The 19,604-nt window shown below is 31.4% G+C and overlaps 3 protein-coding genes across 4 annotated transcripts in view; 2 read left to right on the top strand and 1 right to left on the bottom strand.

Moving 5' to 3' along the window:
* The first annotated feature begins 1,060 nt into the window (after positions 1 to 1,060).
* On the top strand, positions 1,061 to 1,992 carry LOC111442144 (transcription factor MYB20-like). The gene is made up of 2 exons (XM_023079423.1): positions 1,061 to 1,379; positions 1,447 to 1,992. The coding sequence occupies exons 1-2, from the start codon at positions 1,117 to 1,119 to the stop codon at positions 1,943 to 1,945; spliced, it is 762 nt and encodes a 253-aa protein (XP_022935191.1). The 5' UTR covers positions 1,061 to 1,116; the 3' UTR covers positions 1,946 to 1,992.
* A 1,850-nt stretch (positions 1,993 to 3,842) lies between these two features.
* LOC111442394 (probable inactive receptor kinase At1g48480) lies at positions 3,843 to 6,213 on the bottom strand. The gene is made up of 2 exons (XM_023079785.1): positions 4,736 to 6,213; positions 3,843 to 4,652 (listed from the first exon to the last, which is right to left on the bottom strand). The coding sequence occupies exons 1-2, from the start codon at positions 6,018 to 6,020 to the stop codon at positions 4,012 to 4,014; spliced, it is 1,926 nt and encodes a 641-aa protein (XP_022935553.1). The 5' UTR covers positions 6,021 to 6,213; the 3' UTR covers positions 3,843 to 4,011.
* An 8,960-nt stretch (positions 6,214 to 15,173) lies between these two features.
* Positions 15,174 to 19,604, top strand: part of LOC111442036 (glutamine synthetase cytosolic isozyme-like) — a 5,983-nt gene continuing 1,552 nt past the window's right edge. Inside the window, exons 1-12 of one of the 2 annotated variants that reach the window (XR_002710261.1) lie at positions 15,174 to 15,372; positions 15,726 to 15,765; positions 15,861 to 15,964; positions 16,048 to 16,096; positions 16,182 to 16,288; positions 16,387 to 16,474; positions 16,558 to 16,686; positions 16,772 to 16,846; positions 16,932 to 16,985; positions 17,072 to 17,109; positions 17,178 to 17,337; positions 17,444 to 17,660. Coding sequence is in view for 1 of the 2 variants with exons in the window: in XM_023079284.1 (XP_022935052.1) it covers positions 15,299 to 15,372; positions 15,726 to 15,765; positions 15,861 to 15,964; positions 16,048 to 16,096; positions 16,182 to 16,288; positions 16,387 to 16,474; positions 16,558 to 16,686; positions 16,772 to 16,846; positions 16,932 to 16,985; positions 17,072 to 17,109; positions 17,178 to 17,337; positions 17,444 to 17,596 (1,071 nt within the window). In the remaining variant the exon portion in view is untranslated. Of the gene's footprint in view, positions 15,373 to 15,725; positions 15,766 to 15,860; positions 15,965 to 16,047; positions 16,097 to 16,181; positions 16,289 to 16,386; positions 16,475 to 16,557; positions 16,687 to 16,771; positions 16,847 to 16,931; positions 16,986 to 17,071; positions 17,110 to 17,177; positions 17,338 to 17,443; positions 17,782 to 19,604 lie in introns of those variants that run through there. The other variant, XM_023079284.1, reaches the window with a different exon arrangement.

The raw sequence follows: 19,604 nt of genomic DNA, 5'->3' as shown, positions 1-19,604 counted from the left end.
AATGAGCTAAAGTAGATAATGTCTGCTAGCAGTAGACTTGGGCTGTTACAAATGGTATCAAAGCCAGACACTGGGCAGTGTGCCAGCTAGGACTTTGGGCCCCAAGGGAGGTAGATTGTAAGATCCCACATCGATTGGAGAAGGGAATGAAACGTTCCTTATAAGGGTGTGGAAACTTCTCCGGAGAGGAGGAACAAAGTCATTCCTCATAAAAATGTGAAAATCTCTCCCTAACAGCTGCGTTTTAGAATCCTGAAACTAATGACAATACAAAACGAGTCAAAGCACATAACATCATTATTTCAATTCTCTTACTCGAATCATACTTTCTTAGTTAAATTATTAGTCTTCAAATTTTGATCGAGTAAGCATGATCATTACAAATAACTTAATGAAAACATCATGTCAATCGTTGCACCAAACCCTAAATCACAACATATTTTAAACGCCATTTGTACAATTTGCCAATACTTTTATGAATCAATCCTTCACAATTTTATTTTTAAAATGAAGAACAAAACCCAATTGGAGCCTTTAATCTTCATTACTTGTATGTTTTAAAAAAATATCTTTGTTAAAAAGATGTTGTCACAAAAGTGCTGTTTGTCCCAAAAGTCTTATACCCATATGATTGGTTTCTTTAAATCTTGGTAAAAGGGCAAGAATATTAAACTCATACTCATTACATCAATGTATATTTTTTTTTTTTTAAATTGTGAATAAAAAAAAAATCAATTCTTCCCCGACTAACTTATAGGTTCGCCCGTCTCAAAACCCATATTCATTACGTACGTACATACATCTCTTTCATGTTACATTTCAGTTTTGTCTCTGTACTTTATTTAAATTCAGTCATCAACTTTTAATAATTCTTCGTAAAATAGTGATAATTAATTTAAAATGATAATAAATTTTAAAATTTAATCTAATTTTAGATATAGAAATAATATTTTAATGTTGAGAGAAAAGGGAAATAATATATATAGAGATATATATATATATATATATATAAATGTAGGTGGTGGTGACATATTCCATTCATTATCATCTTCAGACATACATCAAAAGTCTTCTCTCTCTCTAATATCTCTATCTAGAATTGATTAAAAGGGCAGAATGGGAAGACAGCCATGTTGTGAGAAGGTAGGGTTGAAGAAAGGGCCATGGACAGCTGAGGAAGACAAGAAGCTCATCAACTTCATCCTCTCCAATGGCCAGTGCTGTTGGAGGGCTCTCCCTAAACTTGCCGGGCTCTTACGATGTGGAAAAAGTTGCAGACTTCGATGGACTAATTATCTTAGACCCGACCTTAAACGAGGCCTTCTCTCCGATCTCGAGGAGAAAATGGTCATTGACCTACATGCTCAACTTGGAAACAGGTACTAAAAATGTGTGAATATTAAAAATTTGTGAAAATAATTTTATATATATATGTTTATTTTTTAGATGGTCGAAGATTGCTTCGCATCTACCAGGAAGAACTGATAACGAGATCAAGAACCACTGGAACACTCACATTAAGAAGAAGCTAAGAAAAATGGGCATTGACCCTCAAACTCACAAACCAATCTCTTTTCCGACTGATCAACTTCAATCTCAAATCCCATGTCATCTCGACACAGAGACATTGAATAATTCATCGGTCGTTGCCAAAGTTGATGAGGGACAAGGACTAACCTCTACGACTATCGTCGAGCCCCAAGTGCTTTCAAATCCTTGTGTTTCTACTTCATCTTCTTCGTCGTCTTCAAACTCAAACCCGATCGAGTTTGAAGATCTCGAGTTCTTGGATTTCGAATGGGCATATAGCAATAACACGAGTAATAACGACAATAGTATCGGATTTTGGGAAGACGATTTTAATAGTTGGGATTTCTTGGTTGGTCGTGAGGATGGTGAAGTGCCAATTTTCCAAGAATCTTGGCCTTGTGGATCCGGACAGTAATATTCTTGTCAAAATGTTATGTTTTTTTTTTTCCATATAAAATTTGTGGGGGAAAAAATATATTTGAATTTGTTATCATCAAAGAAAAACAATTTCAAGATCTCTTATTATAAATTAATTGTTTCTAATTTTTAAAATTTATTTTTCTTGTTTCGCTAGAAATTATTTAATTATTGTGTGTTTGTGCTCGAGATTCTTGAACCTCAAATCTGTTCGTTGAGAATACAGATTTTATATCAATTAAACTATGCTCACTTTTGCGTGTTCGGTTTATAACTAAATATATACATTTTATCTACGAAATATTGGTAAATATGATATTGGATACAATTTATGAGACATTATCGAGTGGAGTACACGCTCATTAAAATTTGTTTAACGAGACCTAAAATGTGTACCTTAAAATATAGTTAACAAGAGTAACTGATGTCAACGTAAGCGTAATTTATATGTTGTTGAACTAAATAAATAAATAAAATTAGAGTAATTAATCATTTAGCTAAACACCTTAGAATTACTGAAATATTATGTGAGATAACAAATAGATGTCTCGTTATTTAAAAGTTTATAAATTAATATGTTAAAGTCAATAGTCAAACTTGATTGATGTGAATCACGAGGTATATAGTCAAACTTAGAGGTTTCGGGTTTCAAGTTTACATCTATTTCAATAAATCCTCCCTTTAATAATTAATTGATTTTTTTTATTTTTAAAAATTGTATTTATTTTCTTACCACATCTTTACTCTAGCTTTTATTTTTACTAACAAAATATTTTAATTCTTAGGAAAAGTTAAAAATAAAATAAATTTTAATTTAATTTTTGAAAAATAAAGAAATAAATAGGTATAAATTTAATTTTAAAAAATAAATATTTATCGAAGCTTAATATATGTTTTATTATTATTGGAAGTAGAATCTAACTCTTGCTTAAAAAATAATAAAAATAATAATAATCAAAATATTTTGTATAATTTAGCCGTTTACGAAAATAATAATAATAATAACCTTACCATTGGGCCCATAATTTCTCTCTCAAGGCCCAAAAGTCGGTGGACCTTTTAGAGAAACTTGTTGTTAACAGAGGCCCATTCAAACAACTCACGGGTTTGTATGGTCCGAGTTGAGTTGGATTGTCGGGTTGTTTAAAAATTAATTAACTTTTTAAAAGATTTTATTTATCTACCTTCAATACAATCTTAGATAAAAGATATTAAACGTTCACACACAAATACAAATCAATGCTCGGTCATTCAAGCAAATCAATCCGTGCTCTAAAAACAACCATTAGAAGTTACGTTTAAAGAACCTATCTTTATAATGATATCATAGACAACCCCAAAAAACTTGACAAATATTGTAACGCTCTTTCAAACATCTTTGGCCCTGTTCTTTTAGTTGATCGGTTCGAGTTTTCGAGTTAAAGAGTTTTTTTCTTTTAACACTCATTAAACTTTTTTTATTTAATAAAATTCGTGTCTACTTAATGATTCAGAAATATTTTTATAAAAATTTAAGGATTAAATTTTAACATTTTTTTTTAATTATAATAAAGGAAACCAAAATAATTGGATGATTTTTCATAAATGAAAATGATATTTGTTGTAATGTATAAACGAATTATTGGATTAGGTAGAAAATTGAAAGGCAAGAAATCACCTCCCATTAAACCTCCTATATATATATATATATATATATATATAAAATAAATAAATAAATTATTATAAATTGTAATCAAAGCTACACCCCTCTTTTTAACTAACTAATTATGTTTATCAACCACTTTTTTAAATTTTATATAATTTTTATTTTTATTTTTATTTATTTTTTATTTATTTTTGAAATCATATATAATTTTAGCATTATTCAATATACATTTTTTTCCACAAAATAAAAATAAAAATGAAAACATCAACTAGAGAACTTCATTGATTTGTGAACATGAAATAAAAATAAAAATAAAAACAAAAACAAAAAATACATGTATAAAAATTACAAGTATAATAAACTCGAAAACTATAATGAAAAAAAGAATAATATCTAGATTTTCTATTATTTTTCAATTCTTATCGAGCAGAATTTGACGGCGTAGAAATACCATTACTTTCATCATTGTCGATGCCCTCGTTCTGTTTTTGTGATGACGATAGACAGAGTTCTTCGATTCGTCGAACGATCTCATCCATTTCTGGACGGTTGTCGGGATACGGGACTGTGCATTGCAAAGCGAGTTCCAAGAGTTGAACCATCTCCTCCTCGACATTTTGGTACCTAAGAAGTTGTTCATCAAACACTTCAGCTGTCCATTCCTCTTGAACTACTGACTGGACCCATCTTGGAAGGTCCACCGCTTCGTCATTGAAGATTGAATGTGTAGGGGGTTTTCCTGTTAGCATCTCTAATAATAGCACTCCGAAGCTGTAAATATCTGCTTTTTGTGATACTTTTCGAGAATCGGTGACCTCTGGGGCTCGGTACCCAGCGACACGACTTGGAGCGGAAGGAGACATGGCTAGCTGTGCGAGGCCGAAGTCAGATACGCGTGCTTCGTATGATTGGGTGAGGAGAATGTTTGAGGACTTGATGTTGCCGTGAGAGATGGTTGGGCCTTGAGAATGAAGGTAATGAATCCCGTGGCTTACTCCAAGCGCTATGCCACACCTTGCTTCCCAATTCAACGGAGTCCTTCCCGACTCTCTACTACTACCTGTTGTTAATTCAAACGTGTAATTGTTTAGAATAAAATTTATTCGATTATTAGATTTTTCAAATTATCGAGAACTAACTCACCGTGTAGAAGTGCAGATAAGCTTCCCATCAGCATGTAATCATAAACTAAAAGCTTTTCCTCTCTGCTGTAATAATAAGCTCGGAGAGGGACCAAATTCTCATGCTTCATTCTCCCCACCTCCTCGATCTTCTCCCTGAACTCCTTCTCCGCCGCCGTCATCTCCTTCAACCGCTTCACAGCAACCACCATCCCTGTCTCCAGCGTCGCCTTATACGCCGTCCCGAACGTCCCCTTCCCGAGAACCTCCGCAGACGCCCTCAACAAATCCTCCAAATCAAACACATTCCCCACATTCCCAAAGAACACCAATCTCTTATCTCTCTCGCCGCCCTTCCCTACCGATTTCGGTGCCATTAAATGATCTATGTTTATACTTTCGCTACTCCCTTCCACTGTCGCCGCCTTCTCCCCCGGCGCCTCAACCTCACCGGCCGACCGAACCCCCTCATTCGACTCCAATTTCCCCTTCCTCTTTCTTTGACACACAAGAATCAAAACAACCAAAATCAATACCAAAACAAACAAACCTCCTATCACAATTCCGGCAATCGTCCCACCCGAGAGCTTCGACTTTCGACCTGGCTCGGTCGTCTCCGTCGAGTTGCAGAGCAACAATGGCGCCCCACAGAGCAAATTTCCCTCAAAAACACTCGCTGGAAAACCAGAGAGCTTCGACGGAATCGAACCGTTCAATCGATTAAACGAGACATTAAATTGTTCAAGATGAAGATTTAACTCAGGAACCACTCCGGTGAACTGATTGTTCTGTAAATACAGAGTAGCCAAACGGGACAAATTGTTGAACCCAGATGAAATCTCCCCTGAAAAATTATTGTCCGCCATGTTCAACCGAACCAGATTCTTCAAATCGAACAGAAACGCCGGAATCTCGCCGGAAAACAAATTCCCCTGCAAGTAAAGATTCCTCAACCCACGAAGATTCGCAAAATCCGCCGGAATCCGTCCAGACAGAGCATTAAACCGCAGAGACAGAGTTTGTAACTGCGTCAAATTCCCAAGCCCCACCGGAAGTTCACCGGAAAGCCCCATAGCCGGAAGCCGGAGCTCAAAAACCCCATTCTTACCACAGCTAACACCAGCCCAAGAACAGGGAGATACCTCGGAGATATTCCACTCTAATCGGGGCCGACCACCCATCGCCGCGCGGAAACCCACCAGCGCCGCCCTGTCGGAAGCCAGATCCGCCAGAACAGAACCCAAAAAGGGCAAACCCAGAAGCGCCGCCGCTAAAATTCGTCGTAGGAATCCATTGGGGAACTCCATTTTTTTGGATTTTTGCTCCCAAATTGAGAGAATCGCTAACAAACCCACATGGGTGTGATGAAAAGCTTGTGGAAGGGCTCCAATGGAGGAAGAATAAAATGGATTGTTGAGCTGGATTGTTGAAGGGAAAGGGTTTAATATACAAACGAATTCTCTGCAACTTTTGATACAAAGGAAGCAGCTTTGTAGTTAAGCTTTCAAATGGATGATTGCCATGTGGAAGATCTTAACTTTATATGAACATTTTTATTTTTTTCAAATGGAATTGCCCTTTTCATTTCATGAATTAATAATAAATAAGTTTTTTTCTTTCCCCTTATGACCGTTGATGTCATCCTTAACAATGCTCCAGCAATCATTCCAGGGGAGCGGAATTAACGAAACCGTTACTTAAGATTTAAATGAAAATATTTAGAAATTTTTTTTTTTTAATATTATGTGACAAATTGACCCGTTACATACACGTTAAAAATGAGAAATAGAATTGGGATCGAAGGTATGTATTGTCATTGATATTCATAAGGTTTAAATAGGATCCAAGCTACCAACTAATATCTACACATAAGTAAAATATAAACTAATTAAATATTGAGAATAAAATAAAATATACTACTAATCAAATCATAAAAGAAAATAATATTAAGGTATAGTGTCTAAAAACTAAATCAATGTGTCCAGATCATCAGCAAATACTTGTTTAGAATTAACTTGATGGATATTTTTACCACTGGGAACCCTCTCTATTTTCATTACTAGGAAACAAAAGTGTTATTGACCTACACTCGTAAAGACAAGTTGAATGTGATTAACATACACTCTCCAACTTGAAGAAGAGTGCTGAGATATAATATTTGGAGAATATATTATTTATGGCAGACAAGTTGAATGTGATTAACATACCCTCTCCAACTTGAGGGAGAGGGTTGAGATATAATATTTGGAGAATATATTATTTATGGAATATACCTTAAATATTATATCTTAATATTATTTCTTTTATAATTTAATTTGTAATATATTTTATTTTATTTTCAATATTTAATTAGTTTATATTTTCCTTATTGGTAAGTATTAGTTATTAGCTTGTATCCTAACACATACTCTTATAATGAATGTTTCGTTGACGTCTCCAACGAACGTGAGATCTCACAGTTACAATCACTTGAAATGAAATCAACTTAATTTAAGGTTTTAACATTTGTGATCTTGAGCTTATATATCCACGAAGGTTTAGCATATTATTATTATTAGTATTTGTTCTCGAGGTTAGATTAGTCTTTTTACCTATTTGTCTTGTTTGCCCTACCATGACTCTTTAATGGAGACCAAATGGACAAAAAAACGTGGAAAAGTATCAAATTTGGATTTAAACATAAAAAATAATTGTAATAAATAACCAAAATTATTATTTTTTTTTCATAGAAATTCATAGAGTAAAATAAAATATCATAACAAATAAATAATTTTAAAAAAAACTTAATAAAAATGACGTGGCTTTTTTTAATAATTAGTTAGTACGTAAAATTTGGAAACTTCCAAAGTGAATGGAGAACTTAGTTGTACTAAGAGAGAGGTGCCAACTGTACTAGACACGTCAAAGCCAAGCTGGCGTTTTGACGCAACAAAAAAGTCAACATTATACACGTCACTGATTGGGCCTCACACCAGCCAACCGTCAGCTATACTGTAGACGATTACTTCAATCTGATTGGCTTATTGGTTAGCTGAAATTGATATCCAGTTCGGCCAAATGTCACCATAGAATGTTAATTTTTGATTGGTCCAGCTAACTCCGGGCCCCACTTTGCTTTTAGAGCTTTGATTCCATGGGAATCCCCTCACCAGAATTACTGTGGAATCTCTCCCTTGTTTTTCTTTGATTTGTTTTTAATTTTCTATAAAAAAAAATATATATTAATTCTTGAATTTCTCTAAAATTATATTGAATTCAACGAAACAATTTAAATTTATTATTAATTTTAAAATATATATTTTCTTACGATAAATTTTTTTATTATTATTTTCCAATCTTTTTAAATAGATAGTTTATTTGTCATAAATTTTAATTTTTCCTAAAAACATAGGTTAATCCGAATCGAATTTTAAAAATCAAAACGGTTGATTTTATTAAATTATTGCTTCTTTTTTAAGTTTAAACTATTTTTTTTTTAACTTTCATAAAAATAATAAGTCAGTAACTATATATTTATTATTATTATTATTTTTATCTCTATTATTCGAAAGGTATAGTCCTACTACACCATGACTTCAATGAACGACAATCCTCCCCTTCACTTATTCTTTTTGTTCGTTAATTTTAACAACTCGGTCTCTATATTTTAAATTTCTAAAAATTTAATTTTTATTATGTAAAATTTAAGCAAAATAAAGTGTCGGTCTTTATTATAGTCTTTATTGTATAGAACACCATCTTAATTTTTACATATTTTTATAAATATTTATTTTCATTTTTTTAATAAAAAAAACATATTTAGTTTCAAAAGCACATATTAAAATCACAAATACAAACTATCGGCTTTTTTTCGAAATTAATAATTGAAGTTCAAAAATTAAAATGAAATAAAATCGATAGTCGGATTTAAATAATTTATTTTGTTGTTAGGAAAATAAATGTTTCATTAATTAATAATAATATTGCTATATTGTATTTGTATATATAAAAGGATAGAAATTGACCATTTTTGGGTTGTCAAAAGCTTTATTAGTTGAAAGGTAACGATCAACACCTCGGACACGTTGTGTAGATGAGCTCTACCGAACAAATTATGTTGTTTAGAGAAGAAACGTTATGTTATACGAGTAACAAGTGGCTTTCAGTTACCTGAGAGTAGTCTAAAAGTATCTAATAAAAGTAATATTCGCTTCATAGAATATCATAATTCATATTATGATAAAGAAAATAAACTTCATTACTTTTTTCTCGATTCAACCAAAATTATATCGTATCTCTTATTACGGATTCTAAAAATTAGTTAGATATTTTAAAATTTTTAAAATATAATAAACACGAGTTTTAAAGATCGGGACGAATATTTTGAATGGGCCCTCATAGATGAAGAAAAAAACTAGGGATGCATCAACTCAACTAAGAGGTCGATTCGAGTTCAAAAAAAATTTAGACTCAAATAGGATTGAGCTGATTAGGATTTTTGGATCGTTTTTTTTAATAAAAAAAATCATTTTAATTTTTGATTCAAATCCATTGGGCATGATGAGCCCAAAGCCCAAGAGATTAGAAAAATACTAAATGGACAAACTCTACTTTTATTGAGTAGACGTGTTTTAAAAGTCGTCCGGCTGATAGCGATACGTAATGGGTTAAAACAGATAATATTTACTAGCGGTGGACTTGGACTGTTATATTAAAACTCCTCGAAGACGTCTTTTTTTGTCTTCAAGAAGCTCGTTTCAATGACAGACTAAATAGGGTTGTCGATCCAAAGTAATGGAAGAACTCCAATGAAGATCAAGAACAAGAACAATAATAGAAAATGGTACCATGTTGCACGGTTCATCGATAGAACATAGAAAAGGCCTTAAAAATGATGCTAAGAAGAAGAAACTACGTGCAGCTTTGATGAACAATAGGAAGACCTAAAAGGAAATAGAAGAATTATAAACTCCTTCATATTTTAAAGTTTAAGATTTCGAGCGCAAGAATGTAAGATCTCAGATCTCTTGGAGAAGGGAACGAAGCATTCCTTAGAAGCATGTGAAAACTTCTCCCTAGTACACACGTTTTAAAAACCGTGAGGTTGATGGCAATACGTACTAGGCCAAAGCGGACAATATCTACTAGCGATGGGGTTCGAGTTGTTACAAAAAAAAATGACCCTAATTTTGGTCTTGCTTTACCACGGATCTTAATTTGGAATTTTCTCTCTTATTCATATCACGTACCTTTATGAAAACGGTAGATGATTCAATTCATTATATTGTTTCTATATTAACATAAAGCACAAGCAAACAAAAATTAGTTTCAATTGTTTCGTGTTGCTTGTCTCGTAAAATAATGTCACGAGTTTCCTATATTTCATCATTTCAGCTACCTTTTTTTTGTGCCGTTTCACGCCAATTCATCACGCACTTCAGGCAAATCAATATATCAAGTGCCCAATTTCAAGAACAACACTACAACTAGCCATGACTCGTTAAAATAAAAACATGAAAAGTTTAGAAACAAAGGCTTCTTAAAGTTCAAGACCTAAAACGACGATCGATTCATAATATTTATTAATTAATGTTACATATTAATCTACATGTCACTCGTGACATGTCAATAAATCAAAAAATCACTCGTTAAACGCCACGTCTATTATGTACGTACTAAATATAATTAAATATATGATTAAAATAAAATAAATAAACCAGAGGAAAAATTATATTTTTCTTAAACAATAAGAAAGAATATAATTTATAATATAACCTTGAAAAGGGGAAGTTGACCCAAGAAAATAAATCCCCTTTGGGACAAAAGTTAAGACATGTCCCTTTTGGCTACTAGGGGAATAAAAATGTAATTAATTAACAAGTTGAGTATTAATAATATCGATGTATACTCAACTCATCCGACCACGTCAATTTAATCTAATTTAATACGTCTCTTCCATCACCGTCATCGTCATCGTCGACTATACTTATTGTTAAAAATATATTTTAGCGAACTGTTCTAATTATTTGTGACGATACGATTTATATGTATATCAATTTGAACATAGTCAACTGATTAAGAATTAGAAGCTAGATATTTATCGATCAACTTATTGGAGCGAGATCGAGCGATGACTTTTGGAATGGTTATAAATACCTTCTCAATTGAGGTACGTTTAAAATTTTAATTTATTTTTAAAAACTCAAGAAATCTCTATTTAAATATATCTTTGACAAAAAAAAAATTGTAAAATCATTGCATTGGAAAGAGACAAATAACCATTTAAATCATTTATTAATGAGTATAACCGTAACCGTCCAAGTTCATCCACCAGTATATATTATTTGCCATGACTCGTTATGTATTGTCGTCATTTGTAACAACTCAAGCCCACTGCTAGTAGATATTGTCTGTTTTGTTGTTAACCTCACAGTTATAAAACATGTCTCCTAGGGAAAGATTTTTATACATCATTTGAATATAAAATTGTAAAATTTAAAACCAATGGCATATGAGAAGCTAGGACTTGACGCAGCCAGTTTTGGAATTTTATGGAGTTGAAAATTATGAAAATTAATTAAAATTAATTAAAATACTAATTAAAATATATTTTATATCCAACAAGACAATGCATGTGAAGCTAGGATCCGAAACAGCTCAGTTTTGAAAGGGATCTTGATTTTTTTTTATTTTTTAATTGAGTTGAAAATTATGATAATTATTTCTAATTAATTAGATAATTATGATTTAAACTTAATTGACAAAAACAAATGTGATGATTTAATATGATGGGATAGCTAATTATATAAAACTCGAGTTTAATATATATATTTTTTATGTTTATTTCGTATAATACTTAAATTATTGCTAAATTAATTTCTAAATTTTAAGTTTGATTTTAATTTTGAAAATTAAATAAATGCAATTATAATAAAATTTTAGAGTTAATTTAATCTCTCAATTTCTAAAATTACAAATTTAGTTTTTTAAGATTTAAAAATGCAAAATTAAAAATTTAATTAGAAAATTATATTATTATGTCCCTTTGTTGGGGGCAAGTCTACAAAATTAATATAATGTTTTATTTTTCTTTAAAGTTACGAATAGTATTAAATATAAATCGTTAGGTAGTTGGAATCAATTAACACTTATAAACATTATTGTTTAAATATAATTTAAAAAAATATATGTATTGTATTTTTAAAAGTCAACTCTAACTATAAAACCAGAAAAAACATAATGTATTACATCAGCATAAGCTAATAATATTGTAAATATTCTTTATTTAAAAAATGTATAAAAAATTAGACGAAACAATGACTCGATTATATAATATTGGTTGAAAAAAAATATATAATAGAGTATTATATAAAAATTAAATTAAATCAAATAGAGCTATGTACTCGATATATATATATATAACTACACTATTCCCACGAACTAACACGAGTCTTTTTTTTTTACATGTTTTGTTTTGTCTTCACTTATTACATGCCTCCCATGAAATTCCACAAGAGGTCACTCAACGTAAAATTGGTCCAAATAAAGCACGTTTTATTTTGAAGTTTCTATGATTGAACTATTTATGTACCTACCGAAAATTAATTAAATTAAAAAAATAAAATAATAGGAATCTTCCCATATGAATTACTAAAAAAAAGATTAATTAATGAAAATGCATCATTAAGAGTATGTATTAGCTAATCATTTATTAGTTTAATGAATAAATTAATACATTTAATGTTGACAATGAATTAATTAGAGATTTGTTGAGAAGCCATGTGAATTAACATCATTGACAATATTTTTTAAATTTTGGTTTAAATATAAAATAGTTTGTTAATTTTTATTTAACATCATAAATTTTTTAGAAAAATTATGAGTATTTTTTTTTAAGACATTTTTATTAATTTATTATTATTTTTTAAATATTAACGTTAGAAATAGAATAAAAGGCATCGATATTAATTTAATTTATTTTTCAAGTCAAGCTTGCTGTCGTAAGCCATAATTTTGTAGAAAATCGAGGCAAAATAAATAAAGAAATAAAAATAATAAAAGTGGGTCCCACAATGATGGAGAATAATTACCATGGTTGCCCCTCCTTAAAAAATATATTAAAAATAAATAAATTAATTAAATTGAGAATTGAGCGGCTTCCTTGATAAACACGCCCACTTATTTCGTCCTCCACCGTACAACAATGTCACGTGATCGCCCCCACCTCCATTTTCTTCCAATCCCCAATGGCCAACCGTCTCCAATTTTTTTCTTTTTCAAATAAATAAAAATAAAATTCATTTTAATATTATCATTAATTTTATTTTAATTTACACCTAAACTTATTGGTATTTGAGATTTCGATCTACATTCATTAAGCCTTTTTATATAATATACTTTATTTTATAGAATATTAAAAGCTCATCCTTGTATCTTAAAAAACTTTATAATAATAATATTATGTTTGGTGACGATCTATGTAACACTAACGTCGTTTTGTAATTGGGTTAAAGTTAATGTTGTCATCGTTCATCAAACTATAATTCAATTTTTAAATATTTAGTTGAACTATACTTGTAACAGTCCAAGCACGCCGCCTACTTTAGCTTGATGCGTATCGTCGTCAGCTTCACGGTTTTAAAATGATATCTGTTAGGGAGAGGTTTCCACACCCTTATAAGAAATATTTCGTTCTTCTCTCTAACCGATGTGAGGTCTCACAATTCACCCTTGGGGCCTAGTGTTCTTACTGGCACATCGCCCCATGTTGGCTAGCAAATATTGTCCGCTTTACCCTGTTACGTATCGTTGTCAACTTAATGATTTTAAATATGTATCTGTTAGGGAGAGGTTTCCACACCCTGGTAAAGAATGTTTTGTTCCCTCTCCTACCGATGTGAGATCTCATAATCTACTCTTTGGAGCCAGCTTTCTCCTTGGTATACCGCCCAGTGTCTGGTTAGCAGAAATTGTCTGTTTTAGTATGTTACGTATTGTCGTTAGTTTTACCGTTGTTAGGGAGAGGTTTCCACAACCTTATAAGAAATGTTTCGTTTCCCCCCCAACCGATGTTGATATGTTTCAATGACGTGCTTTACACGTAAATTATAAACATATAATATCTTGGTCAATATTATATGTTTAGACGAATTAATAATTTTCATAATGTTAATACATTAATAATTGAAATAAATTGAAAAGGTAATTCTTAATACATTAATAATTTTTTACAAAAAAAAAAAAAAGTTAATTATCTTCCCTCGAAGAAAAAGAACACATTTTAAAATATTCGAATAATAGGCAAAAATCTTTAAATATTATATTTACAATAAAAAAAGAAAGCAAGACGATCTTGTCACCAACCATGTGGCGCATTACACGTAGCGCTACATTGTATAATGTTAATGACACGTGGCAGTTAGATTCGCTGACGTCTTATTTATTATTATTATTATTATTATTTTATTTTGATTCGGTCGACAAAAATAAATAATTTATTTTAAAAAGTTTTTAAGTGTTTTTTTTAATGGTAAAAAAAATCCATAAATTATTTTAGGTGTATCTTGGATTTAACTTTCATTTCAATTATTATATCATAATCATAGTTTTTATTTTTAATTATGTTTTTTAAACATAACTCCCACCTCCCAAATATATATTTATTTGTTTTGTTATTTATTATTTAAGACGTTCCCAAAGTTTTAATTTTTTTGTTATTTTTTAATTTAAATTTCGAATTTAAATATTTTAAAATTAAATCACAAATTTTAAATTTCAAAAACCAAAATGACATGAAATTTATATTTATTTGCCAAATGCATTTCAATTTTTAAAAATTACATTAATATCATTAACATTTAAAAAATAAAATAATAATTTTTTTTCTCGAATAAATATTTTAATTTTGAAACTATGTAAATTACAAAAGATTCAAAGTACTTGATAATATTTTATAGTCAATAAATATTTTATAGTCAATAATTTCGAGAGAACAAAGTCGAAACGTTTATGACATAGTCAGACAATATGTTATACAGGTATTACTCGTGAATTTTTAGGTTCGTTTTAATTTATCCAAAATTTTATTTTTTACTCTGAAAGTCTATTTAAAAAAAATCAATGAAATTACATAGATTTAAAATTGATTATTGTCATCATTTCAATATTATTTTAAGATTTTTTATATAAAAAATTATATTACAAAATTATTTGTTGTAATTTAAGAATATAATAAACTTGTAAAAATGAATATAGATTGGTAGGTATTTACTTGTTTAGATCATAGGTTAAAAATTTTCCATGTCTCGCATATATTAAGAAAATAATTATTAAAGTATAATAAATAAATAAATAAAGTACAATCAACTTTTCATTTTTTTCTTTATTTATTATTATTATTATTATTATTTTTTTGTTTGAATAATAGTTCCGAAGGACACGAAGTGTAGTGTACTGCCTTTTTTCTTCTACACGGCGTCTCTATAAAATCCACACCTCTGTTCTTCATTTCTCTGCATAATTTCAACGTCGGCGAGAAGAGCGGGAATCGAATCATTCTCTCTCAAGCTCATTGATTTGTGTGTTCTTCTTTCGGTGACCGGAAAACATGTCTCTGCTCTCCGATCTCGTCAACCTTGACCTCTCCGACTCCACCGAGAAGATCATTGCAGAGTATATATGGTAAGTTTCCTTAAATTTGATCTCCCCGTTGTTTCTCTCCATTTTTTTGTTCCTGTTCTGTGAATGAGGCTGGAAATGAACTTTTGTTTTGAGAATCCCTCTTACTCTTACCTGCGGGGGATTTCTTTTTCTTTTTCTTGATTAATGAACTTTTGTTACTGAGCTCTCTTTTTCTCGAATTTTTTTGTTGATTAATGAACTTTTGTTACTGAAATCGTTCTTCGGTGACTGTAGATTTCTGTTTCTGCGAATCGTTGAAGTTGAAGAACGATTTCTTCTGATTTTATTTTGGTTTTTACTATTGATTTCTGGCTAACTATGGCATTTGGTGTGTTTGTGTTCCATTTGAACAGGATTGGTGGATCAGGCCTGGATATCAGAAGCAAAGCAAGGGTAATTTCTTTTTGTTGTGAAGGAGAACCTATTTTTAGAACATGATATCTTTATTTTCTCTTTTAATGATATGTTTGTTTGTTTTTCATATGAAGACCCTTTCTGGACCTGTAAGTGATCCTTCAGAGCTTCCCAAGTGGAATTATGATGGATCCAGTACAGGCCAAGCCCCAGGAAAAGACAGTGAAGTGATCCTTCAGTGAGTTTATTATCCCTTTTCCTTTTCCAATTCTATTGAATGGATATCAACATATTTTCTTGTTGTTGAATGATGGAACACAGCCCACAAGCAATTTTTAGGGACCCGTTTAGGAGAGGCAACAATATTCTTGTAAGTCTTTTAAGTTATCAATGGAATTCAAATTTCTGTCACCTGAGATAGATTGAGCATGACATTGATGAGTTTGACTGGTTAGGTTGTATGCGATGCTTACACACCGGCTGGCGAGCCGATCCCGACGAACAAGAGACATGCTGCTGCTAAGATATTTAACCATCCTGAGGTTTCTGCTGAAGTACCATGGTGATTATCAAAATTCATGTTGATATTATATAATGGCAGATTACTTATAGTCTTATTGAATCTCCATCCTGGCTTGGCTTATTGTTATGGAATCACAGGTATGGTATTGAGCAAGAGTACACCTTGTTGCAGAAGGACATAAAATGGCCGATCGGGTGGCCGATCGGTGGTTTCCCTGGGCCACAGGTAACTGAGTAGTTGAAAAGTAGAGTTAGTTTCTTAATCAGAGCTTTAGGTAGTATATGATTATGAGTTTTGTTTGTCAATAGGGACCGTACTATTGCGGCGTTGGCGTCGACAAAGCCTTCGGTCGCGACATCGTTGATGCCCATTACAAAGCCTGTTTATACGCCGGTGTTAACATCAGTGGTATCAATGGAGAAGTGATGCCGGGGCAGGTGTGATTATGATTATGTTCTTGTTTTTCCTGGTTCTGGAATGTGTTGATTGTGATTATGTTCTTATTTTAACTTGTTTTAACAGTGGGAATTTCAAGTTGGTCCTTCTGTTGGTATTTCTGCTGGGGATGAATTATGGGTTGCTCGTTACATCTTAGAGGTAACTTGAGTTGTGTAAAATTGCTTCGAACACGTAACTTTTATGATATTCGTTGGGGTTTATGGTTTCGATTTCGTTTTAACAGAGGATAACAGAGATTGCTGGGGTAGCTCTTTCTTTTGATCCAAAACCAATCCAGGTAAAAGAAACAAGAACGTCTTGTTCTTCATACTTTTGTTTCATTTTTACATCTTTTTGCTTAATTCTGTTCTTTGTTCTTTCTAGGGAGATTGGAATGGAGCTGGTGCTCACACAAACTACAGGTAATGAAACATTATTGTTTGTATAGCCTTTAGGCATTAAACCAACATGTTTGCCAATAATTTCTCAGTACGAAGTCGATGAGGAACGAAGGGGGTTACGAGGTGATCAAGAAAGCAATACAAAAGTTGGAATATCGACACGAAAAACACATTGCTGCATATGGAGAAGGCAACGAGCGTCGTCTCACCGGACGACATGAAACAGCCGACATCAACACCTTCTCTTGGGTATATTATTAAAGCCTATTCCCTTTTTCACAAAACCTTTAATCGATATGCTTGTTCTGATCATCATCGTTATCTATATGTTTGGATTAAAAACCAAACACGATAGGGTGTTGCAAACCGCGGTGCATCTGTGCGAGTAGGACGAGACACCGAGAAAGAAGGGAAAGGATACTTCGAGGATCGAAGACCTGCGTCGAACATGGATCCGTATGTTGTAACTTCCATGATTGCTGAAACCACCATCTTGTGGAAGCCATGAGGAGGAGGAAGGAGAGTTTCAAATGGGATGCTGAAATTTCAAAGGGGGAGGGAGGAGTGGGTGTTTTTTTTTTACTGTTCCATTTGAGCTAATGAGCTCTTGCAAGAGCAAGTTTACCACTCCCTATTGCTCCATTTATGTATGAAATAATAAATAATAGATCCTTTCTATTATCTTAAGTTGGATGAACACAACTCTCCACAGTGATATGATATTGCCTACTTTGAGCATAAGCTCTCATAGTTTTAGTTTGGGCTTCCCAAAAGGCCTCGTACGAATAGAGAAAGAGAGTATCTTTGTTTATAAACGCATGATTATTTTCGAGTATTTTTGTTTATAAACTCATGATCATTCCCTAAGTTAGGGGACGTGGGATTTTCATCGTCCAACAACCATCTCTTTTTATTTTATTCAATTTTAGACGGTGAAATTAATATAGTAATAATAATTTTTAGAAATATTTTTATTAATTTATCCAATAAAATTAGGTCAAAATTCAATGAGAACTGCCGCCAAAGTTGACAAAATGAAGCAGTAATTAAGTTAAAACCATAAAATTCAACAAAAGTAGCAGTTATAGTTGAAACGCATTGACTTTGACCATAACAATTTTGTCAGCTTTTAGTTTTTGGGTGGCAAGATTCAATTAAGAGACCACATTGTGTAGTAATTGCATTTGGAATATTATTAAAAAAGAATAATATAATTTGAATCCAAACCGTGCTTTCGTCCCTTTGCTTAGTAAGTCCTCGAGCCTCTACAAAATTCTACTTGCCCCAATTTTTAGTACCGTTGATAAAGGAGAACGACCCCACCTGTTGTTGATAGATAAAGAGCTTACTGTCTCGTCCTTTATAGTTACGACTGTTGTCATAGAAAAATAGTTAATTTTCTGTCAAAGGGGAATGTTTAACGTCGTTCGTAGTTTATGCCAAGTCATAAGTGATTGTCAAGCCAAGCTAAGCTTATCCACGAAGGGGCTTAAATTTTCCTTCGATTTCGTGTCATACATACCGAACTCTAGTCCTACGTCTAGTTATTGAAATGACACGACTCTCTGCCTTTTATTCTAATAAACCAACCAATTTTAAAATCTTTAATCGACTTTTTAAAAGCCAACAACGTAGAAGACAGAATTTAATTAGAGTTTTGAAAAAAAATCATATTTAAATCAATTAACCTATAATCGAGCTAAAAAAAACTAAAATAATATTCATAAACAAATCAATTAAGTACTGAAAAGTAGAAAAGTCATAATTTACTTGTAGACTTTAAACAAATTAAAAATAAATCGATAACAACATTTAATTATAGTTACTCGAGTTTTAGATATTGAATAAACAACCATCTTGTATTTTAAACAACCACTAAATGAAATTTTCTTTAAGCCAGTGCAAATATCTTCACATAAAAAAACATATAATATATATTTTTTTTATTAGATTTTGCCGTCAGGTAAAATATATATAATATTTCGTCAAATTTTGAAAAATGGCCATTATTCATTATGCTTTCTCAAAAGCCCAAACAAGTAGATTCATAGGCCCAATGGGCCAATGGCAGGGTCAGACATGCAACGGAGAGCCCATTATGGCCCATAATCTTTTAAAACAAATTATAACTTATACTTTATGTTATCTTAATCAATTCTTTAAAAAAAATTTATGGTAAAATGAGGAGAATTTTATTATCGTTTTGATAATTATTTTTTTAATTTTCGAGAATGTTACGATTTCTTATGATTTGAGTTTATAGCTAAATTCTAAAAAATAAAATTAAGTTTTTAAACGCTACAATTAACCTAGATCATTAGTCAAACAGTAAAATGCAAGATAGTTCAATTAGACGTTTATTTACCAATATGAACATAGGTCAGCTACCCTTAGTAAATACTTGAGATGTTAACGAGCCAACTCTAAATTGTTAAACTAAAAAAAAAAAGTGTGAAAAAGAAAAGAAAAAAAAAAAAAACACAACAAAGATATATAATAAAATTTAAAAAAAAAAA

This window comes from Cucurbita moschata, unplaced genomic scaffold, assembly GCF_002738365.1.
Source record: "Cucurbita moschata cultivar Rifu unplaced genomic scaffold, Cmos_1.0 Cmo_Scf00004, whole genome shotgun sequence".
NCBI lineage: Eukaryota > Viridiplantae > Streptophyta > Magnoliopsida > Cucurbitales > Cucurbitaceae > Cucurbita > Cucurbita moschata.
Note: the sequence above shows the minus strand (reverse complement) of the source record. Positions and strands in the feature narration are given on the sequence as shown.

Bases quoted from the DNA above. Each gene is read 5' to 3' on its own strand.
- LOC111442144 (XM_023079423.1), top strand. From the start codon at position 1,117: ATGGGAAGACAGCCATGTTGTGAGAAGGTAGGGTTGAAGAAAGGGCCA. The intron at 1,380-1,446 runs GTACTAAAAATG...TTTATTTTTTAG, and splicing joins CATGCTCAACTTGGAAACAG to ATGGTCGAAGATTGCTTCGC.
- LOC111442394 (XM_023079785.1), bottom strand. From the start codon at position 6,020: ATGGAGTTCCCCAATGGATTCCTACGACGAATTTTAGCGGCGGCGCTT. The intron at 4,653-4,735 runs GTGAGTTAGTTC...AATTAACAACAG, and splicing joins CTTATCTGCACTTCTACACG to GTAGTAGTAGAGAGTCGGGA.